Source organism: Rhinichthys klamathensis, unplaced genomic scaffold (assembly GCF_029890125.1).
Source record: "Rhinichthys klamathensis goyatoka isolate OS25496 unplaced genomic scaffold, OSU_Roscu_1.1 h1tg000281l_1, whole genome shotgun sequence".
NCBI classification, from domain to species: domain Eukaryota; kingdom Metazoa; phylum Chordata; class Actinopteri; order Cypriniformes; family Leuciscidae; genus Rhinichthys; species Rhinichthys klamathensis.
Window position 1 is genome coordinate 8,882,532 of NW_026606800.1, and position 13,218 is coordinate 8,895,749.

The following is a 13,218-nucleotide window of genomic DNA, read 5'->3' on the forward strand; positions in this document are numbered from 1 at the left end:
TTTAAGGTCGCGACTCGCGATTCTTGTCCCAAATATAGCAGGCTTCATTCAGTGATTGAAACAAATACTATTAACATTAATTGAAGTTTTCCAGTATATAAAACCGACATTGAACGCTCCGAGCGAGCTGTGCTGTGGTAAACATGGAACTTTTCCTTGACATGAAACGGTAAATAATCAAACCAGTGGAAGCGTGCAGTGCATGAAACTGCTGTATCTAACCTACCTTATTCATGCAATATCTATTTAGTCAGTACAGTAAGCCTACACTTTAGTAATGTTCCCTCAGGCAGCGCGCCCACTCGCAGCAGACAGCCGCGCCTCTGCCACCGCGGGCGTGTTTTTCCACATCCGAATATTAATTTTCACCTTCGAAATTCAGATTTTTAAAACTATTCGAATATATATTAGAATTTAGAATATTCGTTGACAGCCCTAGTGTCATCTTAAAGCTTCCGCTATGAAAAAAAAACATCCAAAATGTATGAAACAAGATGAGCACTGCAACAATATTAGTGCAGTCTTGTTTTGGGTTCAAGGCTGTGTACTTATCGGCTTTAATTATAGACTGTAAAAAAATATGGACGTAGTGTCCGTGACGTCACCCGTAGGTTTCTGGAGAGCATTTTTGAAGCCCAAAGTGAGCTGAGCCGGCTGTTGCCATCTTGGCAGCGTGTCACTGCGGGTCACTCCCGGATAAACGAAAATGGGCAAAGAGGCGGGTTTAGCTGAGGTGACGTGACGGCTAACAGACAAAGTAATGACAGCGGCGGCAATCCACCTGTCACTCAAGTGGCCATACCCTTAATTATGCAGAACTTTAAGGCTTAATAGAATTTAAATGGATGAGTTCTAGAAATATTCACCCCCCTCACAGTTGTCATAAAGGGCAAAATTAGCTATATAGACAAAAAACACTTTTTGTACCAGGCTGTAAACTTATTTTTTATATTATTTTGTATATGGGATTGACTCCCTTTTGAAGCCTGTCTCTAGCGGTCAGTCTATGCTTTGCAGTTTAAGTCACTTCCGTGTTGGATTCATGAGAGAGACAGGAAGGTTGCCACTTGACTTTAATAAGGTAAAGAACTGAAATCACATGAAGTATTGGGAATGACATAATCAAATTAAAAGCGACACATAAATGTAAAACTATAAAGGAGCAGGAACTGTTAATCAGTTAAACATGATTATTTAAAAATGAAGTTGAAATAATGTGGATTGACAGCTTCAACAAAATCATACATTATTGATTTAACAACCTTGTAGCTCACAGTGGGTCTGTCTTTAAAAGTATATACTGCCAGTTATTGTTAAAAATCAATTATCCTTTGGAAAATGAATAGGATTTTTTACTTCTGGAACCCAAATCAAATGAATGAATTCTCACAATTACTTATGGGATTGTGATATTTTTACTAAGGATGTCCCGAGTTGATCTCAAGCAACGGTATCATATTTAATATCGGCAAATACTTAATATTCAATGACTCGGATCGTATCGGGGGCACAAAAAACTTGATGGGGACAGATCTAATTTGTACAGTCCTCTGAGAAATATTAATGAATCAAAATTCAGTTTTAGAATATTTAGGAATAATGCATTTTAAGTATCTTGCTCAGTTTCTATCTCAGTCTCAAGTATGTTTTTTTTGCCATTTAAAATAGCTTTTGAAGTTAATAAATATAAGGGTTTTCACAAGAATAACAATTCACGTTACATGACTGAGTGGTCTAGGAAGATTACGTAGACCCTGAAGATTACCTAGCAACATCAGCACAAGCTCATTAATATTTATGAGCACAGCATTTTACATATAGTGACATCACAACGCTCCCATCTTCAGCCTCTTCCTCTTTAAAACTCAGTCCTTGCTTACACTCAGAAGAATGAACTGTGGAATAAAAGCGAGAGAAAGATGAATGTGAATTAGGTGTAATAAAATATCCCAACCTGAAAGTAACAACAGCATTTTGTGAGATACCTCAGATCCTTATAGATTTACTTTGTTGCTGTAATATTAACAGGCAATAACAGTTTTGTGAGTCTTAGACGGACCATTAATAAGACGTAGAGGTTGATCTGGTGGGTGTGTTTGTGTTCACAGATTGATAATGAGGAGTATGGAGAGGCTCTCTCTCTGGCTCAAGCATATGGTCTGGATTCGGATCTCGTCTATCAGAGACAGTGGAGAAAATCTACCGTCAGCATTGCTTCCATTCAGGACTACTTGGTAGGAGACATTCTGTTACCACAACATTTGCAACATTGGAACAACCCATGAAACACTTGTTTTCCACTGAGAATGACACAAAAAACAAAGCACTGTGGTTGTTGAAAATAAAAAAAATGGACTAAACTGAAAATTTCTGACTAAAATTGGTGTTTAGTATAAGTAGGTCTTAAGTACCCCCCCCCCCCCCCCAGAGTAAGATAAAGAAAAGATCATGGGTGCTGCATGAGTGTGTGGAGAGGGTTCCAGAGAATGTGGATGCAGCCAAAGAGCTGCTGAAGTACGGCCTGAAAGGAACTGACCTTGAAGCATTGATCGCCATCGGGGATGGGGAAGACCGGGGCAGGTGTGTGATTCACTCACACAGATTTGCATATCTCCTCTTTGGCTGTTTGTTAACCAGGCTGTATCTTGCGTAGATTTATCTTGCCAGGTGATTTGGACGTGGACGATGCTTCATATGAAGACTTCCTGTCCATGGAGGAAGAGATGGACCAAAGAAAAGAGAGGGAAGCCAAGAAAAGACAGGAGCTTCTCAAGAAAGTGGAATTTAGCAAGTAGGCACACACACACAAACTTTGTTTCGCTATCTTTGTGGGGATTCTCCATAGGTGTAATGATTTGTATACTGTATATTCTATCCCCTTACACTAACCCTACCCCTAAACCATCATTTTTACATTTTCAAAAAAATATAATTTAGTATGTTTATTAACCCATTTTCCTCACAGTGTAGGTGACCTCAGGTTTTACTATCCTTGTAATGTAATCTAAACCAGACGCACACAGCCACACACACACAATCATTGTAAGTTGGGTAGATGTTAGTCATATGCTGAACTACATAATTTTAGAATTATCTAGTCGGTTGCTTAAACAGTTGTTTAGAGGAAGCCCTTTTTTAAATAGGCTGTTTAAATGCGTACATGTATAACATTTATTTTTCCAACTTTTAGGAGTACAGAGCTTTCTGATGCCTTTTAGCCCAAAAATGATAATCCCCTTGAGAGGGAATGAAATATGAAGGCAGCTAATCATTTTCATGAATAAATATCCACTTATACTATTTAAGGGACATATTTTATGGAGATTAAATAATTAAGCAAATCATTTTATTTTAATTTGTCACTGTATTAAAGCAAAGAAAATTATTAAAATATTTTCTTGGAAAAAATACCTTTTTTTTGGTATTAAAAACTATTGTGTTAAACATAAATAACTTAACTTGATATTTTTGACATTGCAAAAATACATTTTGTTAAATCTTTTTTTTTGTCCTCGCAAATTTTCCATAGACCCTTGTGGCGCCCTGGGGATCCTTGCACCCTAGTTTGAAAACTAGCACTCACTAGCATATAGAGATGGTACTAAAAGCCACAAAACTCATATTTTGATTTCATGGCATCTTTAAAAGTTGGACTATTTTTAATTTGACTTAATAACTTTTTAAAACTGAATTATCCTGAATAGTTTTACCGTGCAATCTGCCCAAGAGCTAAAGCACAGCATGCTCTCAGCACGCTAATTAAAGCACCACCGCTAAAATGTAATGATAAAAAGAAAGAAAGGAAAAAAAAACATACAGATAAACTAGTCGACCTCACTAATGCGCTAGTTGGTTGTTTGATGTGACCCACCCCTAGTAGATGTTCTCATAAAGCTCATGAGGAAGTTAAATTCAGTGGAAGAGATCTTAGAGACAACACAGATGGGAAGGGAGAGAAAGAGTGGGAGACCGATAAAGAGAAGCGAGAGGAAGAGGTGTAGGATAAAATTAAAGCCGTTTATAGATTTATTTCTAATCTGCATAAGGTAATTTATGCCTCTGTTGTGCTTTGCCCAGGAGGCCCTAATGAAAGAGCCCTCGGTTGAACACAAATTATGAACGCTCACACACTCGATAGGGTGGAGGGAGGAAGATATAAACAAAAAAAAATCATAGATTGGCTAACATTTGCTGTAAACACTGCACTAATCAAAACACACTTGTTTACACACAGAAAAAAATGGCTAATTTTTCATAGCGTAACTCAGTTAAACGCGCGCACACACACACTCTCTTCATGCATATCACACAGAACTGTATCTAATTTGCACTTAATTACTGTACGCTTCCGCCAGCGGTTTGACACCAGAGTGTGTGTTTGTGTGTTTACTCCTTAGGCTGTTTGTTTTTATGCAGTCAGCTTATTTAATGTGTGTGTAAATATGGCTGTTTTTGAGTGTCTGTCTGTCTGTATGATGCATGATGTCCTTTTCACTCCATCGAGGGAGAAAGAGCGATTGACCAAAGAGAAAACCAATGAAAAAAGGAGAAATGGTGGCGAGACAGATAGAAAAAGAGAAACAAAGGCATTTAGCGAGCGAAAGAGAAGATAAAAGCGATAAAGAAAGAAGATAAAGAGTGACAGAGAGAGAACATAGACAGGCACATCAACATTGAGAAAGAGAGAGTGACTCTAATAGGGTGTACTTCAATTTCTCCTGACATTCAGCTGTGGTAATGCAACAGCAAAAAAAGACAATCATCATTCTGTTAATATCTTTTTAACTACGCCACCATTATAGCAATGGGGTGGTATCGATCAGACCGCTGGGTTTAGTTGAAGAGGTGTGTGTGTGTGTGTGTTTGTTAGAAAGTTCAATGCTTTTCTTTCACCATCACAGCTACATATTTTGATAGTGATTCCCCTTAACAATGTCTGCCTGTCAATCAGGCTTCAGTCTTGCAGCGATATTCTCTCAGTTGAAGATGACACTGCCTGCAGTTAATTCAGCTGCAGCACAGACTGCTTTCAAATCTACAATAGTTTTCAAGATCATTTCAGCCTTATGTGTGCTGCCTTTTTAAAATCTTGTTTATAAAATGTCAAATAAAAAGGGAATTTTCTGAGACCATTAGTGACAATGCTTTTGTTTTGTTGTAAATTATATTATCAGCGTAACAATTTGAGTTATAGTTTTTATTGAGACTTACTGAAGAAAATGTTATCTTTTAAACTGCATATCGAAAAAGCACTGTACATTATTTTACTGAAACTATGGTCAAATTAAACCGTTATGTTTGCGTAAAGTTAATCTCTTTCAGATTTTGCTTAAAGGACAACTCTGGCGCAAAATGAACCTTTGGTCTAATAACACATTGGTACCTAGTCAACCGTTCTCTGAGATTTGTTTTCATGATAATCGAATGTAAAGAGTTTTATCTCTAAAAACTGTTTAGTGTATAACGCTAGTAATGGGGGCATAGAGTAATGAAAAATAAAAATCGCTAGTTAATACCACTAACAAGGCTCAAAATAGCCCCACACTAACACGGTAGCATAATGAGGGTCCCTACATGCAAACCGAAGCATTGAGAACTTTGTAAGTGTACAGACAGTTTAATAAGAAGATATTTTGTAAAGACAGTCCACTTCGCGCATACAGGCAGGAGCCATCTTTAAATACCGTAAAATTAAGTGATACTAATGAACAATTCATTCATGTGAAAATTTTTCGTAATTTGTTTGCTCATAAAATGTCATTGACCGTTCAGTTTTCATGGTAATATTTACCGTTTAGCTGTGATTGGTTGTTTCTTTCTTACAATTTGCATGCTGAATTATGATTGGTCTTTTGATTGATCCATCTTTATTGTTGATTAGCCTCTCTCTCACCATTTCTCCTACTTTATTTGGGCTTACACTTTTTCTAGCTATCATTTGACCTTAGTTAAATTAGCATTCAAATGTCTGAAGTCAATATAAATATATATATATATATATACATACAGTATATATTTAATAAAAAAACTTAAATATCTTATAGTATTTAAAGTCTTAGATTTTGTCTTAAATTTGCGGCTAGAAAGACTTGAGCCTCAAACTCTCAAGTTAAGTAGGCTTTGAGGCAAAAATGCAGTGTTGCTTGAAAGGAAATGACGCATCGCATCAGTGCCACCTTAGAATTTTGACGTCAATTAGCATGTGTCTTGTTAATTGCTCTATTGATGTGGTGTTTCAAACTGTTTCTGTGATTAAGCTCCACTATTTAATTACTTTTTAATCTTTGTTTTGTGGGAAAATTGATCTGAATTTAACTATTAAGTATTAAGTAAGTATTAAGGCATTAAACTGCTGTATATTTAGTAAGTAATTTCAAACCAGTGCACCTTTTTTCATAACTACATTTTATCCTGTGACAAATCAATAGCCAATCCCTTTTCTCCTCTCTAAAACAGTCTCCTATGCAATCATGACATTTTTTACAAGTCCTTAAATGGTTTTAATAGTATTTTTTTCCTTCGAGTTTGTTGTCAACAGTCGGTTATGTTACGTTTTGACTCTTTAAAGATGAGCGACCTTCAGCACACTAGTTGTTAAGTGAACTGACAGCAGAGTACCAATGCTGCGTGCTTTTAAAATGCTTCCTCTACAGTCAAGCCATGCATAAACCCTTGACACGGCATTGAATTCTGCTTTAGTTTCATTACAATCAGTATGTCTGAAATAGAATTGCTCTAGCTTGTGGAGGCTAGAAAAAGAAGTGCTCTAAGGTTTCACAGGCGAGTGTGTTTATGCCTAGGCTATTCTTTCAATCTTCTTTTATCATGTTTGCATTGCGATAACATCCTGCAGTTCAATATTCTCCCCCAGTCCGATGATCTGTGCGTGTGTGCGGGTCTCATTCGCATACAACGGGATGCTCAGGTTTCCGCAGTAATGCAGGGAGAATGAGATGAGATTGTAATTGCCTTCTGTGGATTTTCACACTGACTGATACACGCGCGCGCTCGCATGGGCATCCAGGCAATCAGGCAGCGGTCGCCTCACATTAGCCTGTCTTTGATGACCTAATCTGGGTCTATAATGGCTCACTACCCTTTCAGCACTGTTTCGTCCACTTTTTTCCTTCAATCTCAAATTGTCCCATTCATCCGTATTTCCTTGTAATGCCGTTCATTATATCTGTAAGCCTCTACATACATGTCTGTCAAACCCTCCTCCACCCCTCCCCCAGAGTGTGTGAAGCTTTTTCAATCCACCGTTTTCATGGATATTAGTGGCGGCTCTCTGAAGTGGATGTATGCTGATAAGCTCCAGATAAGACTGTGTTTGCATGTTTAATCCTGTTGATGTCATGTTCTTTCAGACTGACTCTAGAGCAGAAGGAGCTCTGCAGAAGTAGACTGAAGCTTCTCTGCTATCTGGACCGCTTGGCCACTTATGAGGTAACACTCTCCAAACTTGGACTTTTGTATTAAATAAAGCTTTAAACTTCCATAATTTGGCTTTAAAAGGGATGAATTTGGGTTTAAAAGGGACATATCATGGAAAAAAGTATTTCCCTTGCTCAATGTAGAAACCTTTTAGAATGCAAAGCTTCCTCCCCAAGTCCAAACAGACCAAAACTAAGCTGCAAAAAATCATAATTTTATTTACATCACCTTAACCTGCGTAATTTAGATATTAACCATCTTATACTACCCTAATTTGCTTATCAGTACCCATACTCCAAAATGAACACTTATCGCTCTGATAGTTTATCAAGGATGCTTTTTTCCCCCTTCAAAACTCTGTGGCAACACACACTACAAAAAGACTTCAAGGAGTTTTTAATTAGTCTTTTTGGACTAATTAAAAAATCTGTAGAACAAGATAAATTGATTTGAGAAGCACTGCATAAAATAGACTTGGTTTCAGAGATTGTATTCCGGATATAGTTGTACTTTTTCACACTTTTTTTTTTTTTTTGTACTTAAAATTACAAATATTAGATATTTTAACTGGGGGGAAAAACTTGATGATCATTTTATTTTTGCGTTGCATGTGAGCTGTTACTCACATTAAGCCACCAATACAAGGGTTTCAATGTTTTATGAGAGATTTGACATTATGTAATGGCTATACTAATAATAATGTAGTAATATGTATACATATATAGTATACATGCATATTATACTATGTGACACTATCCACAAGGGGAAAAAATGGATATATATTTATGTTCAATACATTTTTCCCAATTCACACACTTTTGGCAGATAGTTATTTTTTTTTACCCTGTCAACATCTATTTAGTATTGCAGCTGTCATTCTAATCCCCTTGGTGTGATTTATGCTGGTATGTGGAGGCTAGCCAATTATAACCAAGGTAATTTCCATATGGAAGTCTTAAAGGCACAGTAACAAAAACAGCCTGCTTAATTCTAAGGATCAAAGGGTGTCATTTCAAACTAGGCTGACTTTCACGTTTTTATTGCAGAAAATGTTGATCAATTATGAATTGATAATAAAATGATGCAAACCACCTTCTGAAATATTCTGAAACCACAAATCCACAACAAATGTTGTGACTTTGATTTAGATAGTCAGTCATTTAAATAATCTAAATAATTTCCGCTCATCGTTTTATGAATAATATGATCGATGTGTGTGCTCATATTGTAATGCTTTGTTGCAATCTAAAAGTCATCAGTAGGAGTGGGTCTACTGTTTCATCCTACCGCATAGTTAATGTCCTGCTCGTACTGTGATGGATGGCCTTTGTCAGGGTCTTCATGTGTAATTGATTTCTTTGGGAATAGTTCTGAATGTAACCAGACCTCTGAGACATTAAACACACACGTGCACACACATACACGCAGCGGCCCTGTCAACTTAAAGGCTGTAATTGTAAATGTCAAAGTGATAAATGTCAGTAGTGTGGACTGGGAGGATTTACCTCAGACATACACACGTGAGACCCTCTCCTGAACTCTCATGTTTGTTTTGCTTTCTTTCGCTCTGTCTCTTCTTTTATTTTCTGCAGGAGATTCTGGGTGGACCTCATGCGGCAGAGCAGCGATTTGATGCTGAGTTTTTCAAGAAGTTCCGCAATCAGAATATTGTTCTGTCAGCAAGAACGTACGCAAGGGTAAATCTCTCTTCCTTTGTTCTCCGCCCATGACGTGAGTGTGAGTATGAGCGTCCCACAGCGTGAGTTATAGTCACCATTTCACTGTTTTGTGGATAAGTGTGTGCGCCCTCAGTAGCGTGTGGCGTAAAATATGGATTCCCCTCATATTCTGTGAGTATTTTAAAGTGTAATGTTTGAAATATGGTCACCTGCCCAATGCAAAGGCTTCTGTGTCTTTGTAAAGTTGGATAAATTGCTGCAGAGCATAAAGCTGTCCGTAGTTAGTTCCGTCTCATAAATCGTCTATTAATTAATTATCTCTATCAATCGTGTTCCTCTCATCTCGTCTCTTTCTCTCCCAGGAGAGTAACGTGCAGGCATTGGACATTCTCTTCACTTACCACGGCTCAGAGATGCTCCAGCACCGGCTCGCAATTCTCTGCAATTTCCCAGAAACCACCTCTCCTCACGAGTACTCCGACCTTCTGCCTAAGGCGGGGTAAGAATGACTTATTAGAGGATACCGATCTTCCGTGAACAGGATAAACAAAACCCACATAAATCTTTTTGAAAGAGCCTAACGGGAAAAGGTCATTTTTAGATGACGGGTCTACTAAAAGAGGTTATTAGGTACTGTCTGCTGTATGACCGAATGAGGTGCTAGTTTAAAGCAGGTTGGTTATGTAAATGAGACATTTTGCAGTGAACTTTATCCATATGTGCTTTAGTCTTTGAGACTTTAAGATTATGAAATAATTGTAGGCTGTAGTTACCTGCAGACTCTGGGCTAAAAATAAGTGCTGCTCACCTCCCTGAAGGAATATGTACACTAGTACTTTTCAAAAGTTTAGGGTTGTTAATATTTTTTAAAAATGTTTTTAAAAGAAGTTATGCTCACCAGAGCTACATTTATTTGATCAAAAACAAAAAAAACAAAACCGTAATATTGCAGTTGCTAGGCGTCTTACAGACTACCTCCTAGATAATTATTTATTGACGCTTCAGTTGAAAGGAGGAATCCTGAAGGTACCAGGGTGTATAGAGCACACAGGTGTGGTCACCAGCTGATCAGGGAGGTCCGGGAGAGCAAAGGGGGCCCTGGTGGAGCTGTGGTTGGACTTTGCAAACGCCTATGGATCACTACCCCACAAGCTGGTAGAAGTGGCTCTGAACCGGTACCATACCCCAGACAAGTTCATGAACCTTATCTTGGACTATTACAATGGTTTTAGCCTAAAATTCTCCTCTAGGTCCTCTACTTCGGAGTGGCATGAGCTCAGGAAAGGAATTATCACTGGATGCACCATTTCAGTGATCCTTTTCGCACTTGCCATGAGCATGTTAGTGAAGTCTGCAGAAGTCTGCCCCTCTTAAAGTCTAGCGTCCGACAACCACCGATTAGGGCTTTCATGGATGACCTAATAGTGACAATATTTTGTTACGGTATTTTCTATTATAACTGTAAAGCTGCTTTGAAACAATCCATACTGTAAAAAGCGCTTTATAAATGAAGGTGACAATAGCATCTGTCCCAGGGAGTAGATGGATCCTGAATAGCTCATGACCTGGGTGTACAGGAAAAATACAGATCTCTGGTGTTGAAGAAAGGAATGGTCACTGACAAATTCTGCTTCACACTTGGCAACACTCAGATACCATCCATCATGAAAAAAACTAGATGGTAGCCTGGGTTCGATTTTAGCCACCTTAGTTCACAAAGTCCCGATCTCCACAATGGAGGGCTTTGAGAGGAGGATCAATAGGTTCTTACAGAAGTGGCTGGGACTACCTTGAAGCCTGAGCAGCATCGCCTTATACAGGTGAAACAACAAGCTGAAACTCCCCATCAGCAGCCAAGGAGGAAGGACAGGAGATCTCAGCTCCAAGATGAGGTACAAGAATCGCTTGAGAAAGTGCGAGCCAGCAGGATGTTTGGGATGTGGCAGCAGGGAGACTGGACAAGGTGGTAACAAGTAGTACAACGTAATATCACCTTGGCTGAGCTCTGGAAATCCAAGCACCACCGAGTAAAATTCTTAATCCAGGCTGTCAAGGATGTAGTATCAAGTCCGTCCAACTTGTTTTGCTGGGGGAAGGCAGAGTCACCAACTTGCCCTCTGTGCCTGAAACGAGGGACACCGGAACACATCCTCAGCAGGTGTTCAAAAGCACTGAGCGAGGGGCGCTATCGTTGGCGTCTTGATAAATTCTTGAAAGCCATTGCAGCCACCATCTCCAGGGGGATCATCCACTGCAAGTGGCTACGCTCAGCAGAGAAGACCATCACTTTTGTCAAAGTTGGGGAGAAGGTATCGCCAGCAGTTAGGATCACCTCATCTGGCCTACTAACAACAGCACAGGACTGGGAGCTGAAAGTCGACCTGGGGAAGCAACTTAAATTTCCAGAAACTGTTGCCATAACATTGCTTAGGCCAGATATGGTGCTGATCTTAGAATCCTAGCAGATTATCCTTACTTGCAGTTCCCTGGGAGGACCGTATAGAGGAGGCCAATGAAAGTTAGAGAACCAAGTACATCGAGCTAGTTCAAGCGTGCTGACGTAATGGCTAGCAAGTAAGGTGCGAGCCCACTGAGGTAGTAGCCCAGTTGCTCTGCAGGGCCTATAATTTGCTGGACACCAAGGGGGCCAGTTGACAAAGGGGCATTAAGTCGGCCACGGAAGCAGAGGAATTTGCTTTAAGATTGCTCTGGGTCAGGAGAGGAGAGCTGTGGGTGGGGTAGTGCTACCTGGAAACAAGTCGGGACTTGATCAACCCCGGCTGGGTCGCCTGGGTGAGGGTGTCTGATTGTTGGAAGACCCAAAAGACCCGATGACCCCAGGAAACATCACTGATGATTTGTCCAGGTGCATCTCATGGTGATGTATGCTAAAAGTAGAGAAATTACAAAAATTTTTAAAATGACTGTTTTCCAATTTAGTATATTTTAAAATGCAATTTATTAATGTGATATCAAAGCTGAATATTCAGCTGCCATTACTCCAGTCTTCAGTGTCACATGATCCTTTAGAAATCATTTTAATATGCCGATTTAATGTTCATGAAAAATTTCTCTTATTTTGTAGAAACCGTGATGTTTTTTTTTTTTTTTTCAGGATTCTTTGCTGAATAGAAAGTTAAAAAACAGCATTTATATGAAATAAAAATCGCTTGTAACGTTGTTTTTCCTGGGGGGTTTTTCAATTAAATTTAATGAATCCTTGCTGAATCAAAGTATTGGTTTCTTTTGAAAAACTTACTGACCCCAAACTTTTGAATGGTAGTGTGTATGACTTTATAAGGATTGTCAAAATTAATGCGTCAAATCATGTGATTAAATGTTTAATGTGGCTAATTTTTAGTTCTAATTTTAATGACATTAACATACCTTAATGTCTGTATTCTAAAATATTTTTTTTAACAAACTTACCGACGCACACAAACATACACAAGTCTCCCGTTAATCAGTAAATTATTATAAAATTATGAAAGACCCTCTTTAGTCAAGTTCTTAATACTTCAAACTTAGATGGGACATTTAATAATTTTAATTTGATTATTATTAAAGTGCAAACTAGTGAAATATGTGGTGGAAAGTTGAATTATGATGTATTATTGCAGATTTAAATCTGGTTCCTTGCATTTCCAATACATTTGATAAGATTCACAGCTGTAATTTTTCCTGATGAGTTTTCAGCTCCTTTAGAAAGAAAAAAATGTCTAGCCATATGTATCATGAAGAGAGGAGGAGATAAAAGTCAGGGACTACATCTGCAGGACCTAGATGTCTGAGCTTACTCCGAAAGACCTTGGATATTTGAGTCTAGAACAATGTGTAACAGCCATTATTTTTAAGAGCAGAGACGTCTTGAGCTCAGAAGTCTTAAATGTCAAACATCAAATATCTCAAGACAGCCACTGAGATTTAATCACTGACCTCTCTGTTACCAGCAACAACCTGAGTGACCAGCAAGTTCATCCTTAAACTTATGCTGCTGCTTCACTGCTTTCACTGCCAATTGTTCTTTCCTTGAAATGGGGAAAAGTGGGTTTGTGTAGAAACTTAGTTTAGCTTGATGTGTATTTAAGGAGCAATTAATCACGAG

The 13,218-nt window shown here is 38.5% G+C and overlaps 1 protein-coding gene across 2 annotated transcripts in view; it reads left to right on the forward strand.

The window, feature by feature from the left end:
- Window positions 1-13,218, forward strand: part of nbas (NBAS subunit of NRZ tethering complex) — a 256,303-nt gene that overhangs the window by 28,193 nt on the left and 214,892 nt on the right. For both annotated transcript variants that reach the window (XM_056269320.1, XM_056269321.1), the window contains exons 16-21: window positions 2,109-2,234; window positions 2,429-2,580; window positions 2,654-2,791; window positions 7,368-7,446; window positions 9,027-9,131; window positions 9,476-9,612. In XM_056269320.1, the coding sequence (XP_056125295.1) occupies window positions 2,109-2,234; window positions 2,429-2,580; window positions 2,654-2,791; window positions 7,368-7,446; window positions 9,027-9,131; window positions 9,476-9,612 (737 nt within the window). The remainder of the gene's footprint in view (window positions 1-2,108; window positions 2,235-2,428; window positions 2,581-2,653; window positions 2,792-7,367; window positions 7,447-9,026; window positions 9,132-9,475; window positions 9,613-13,218) is intronic.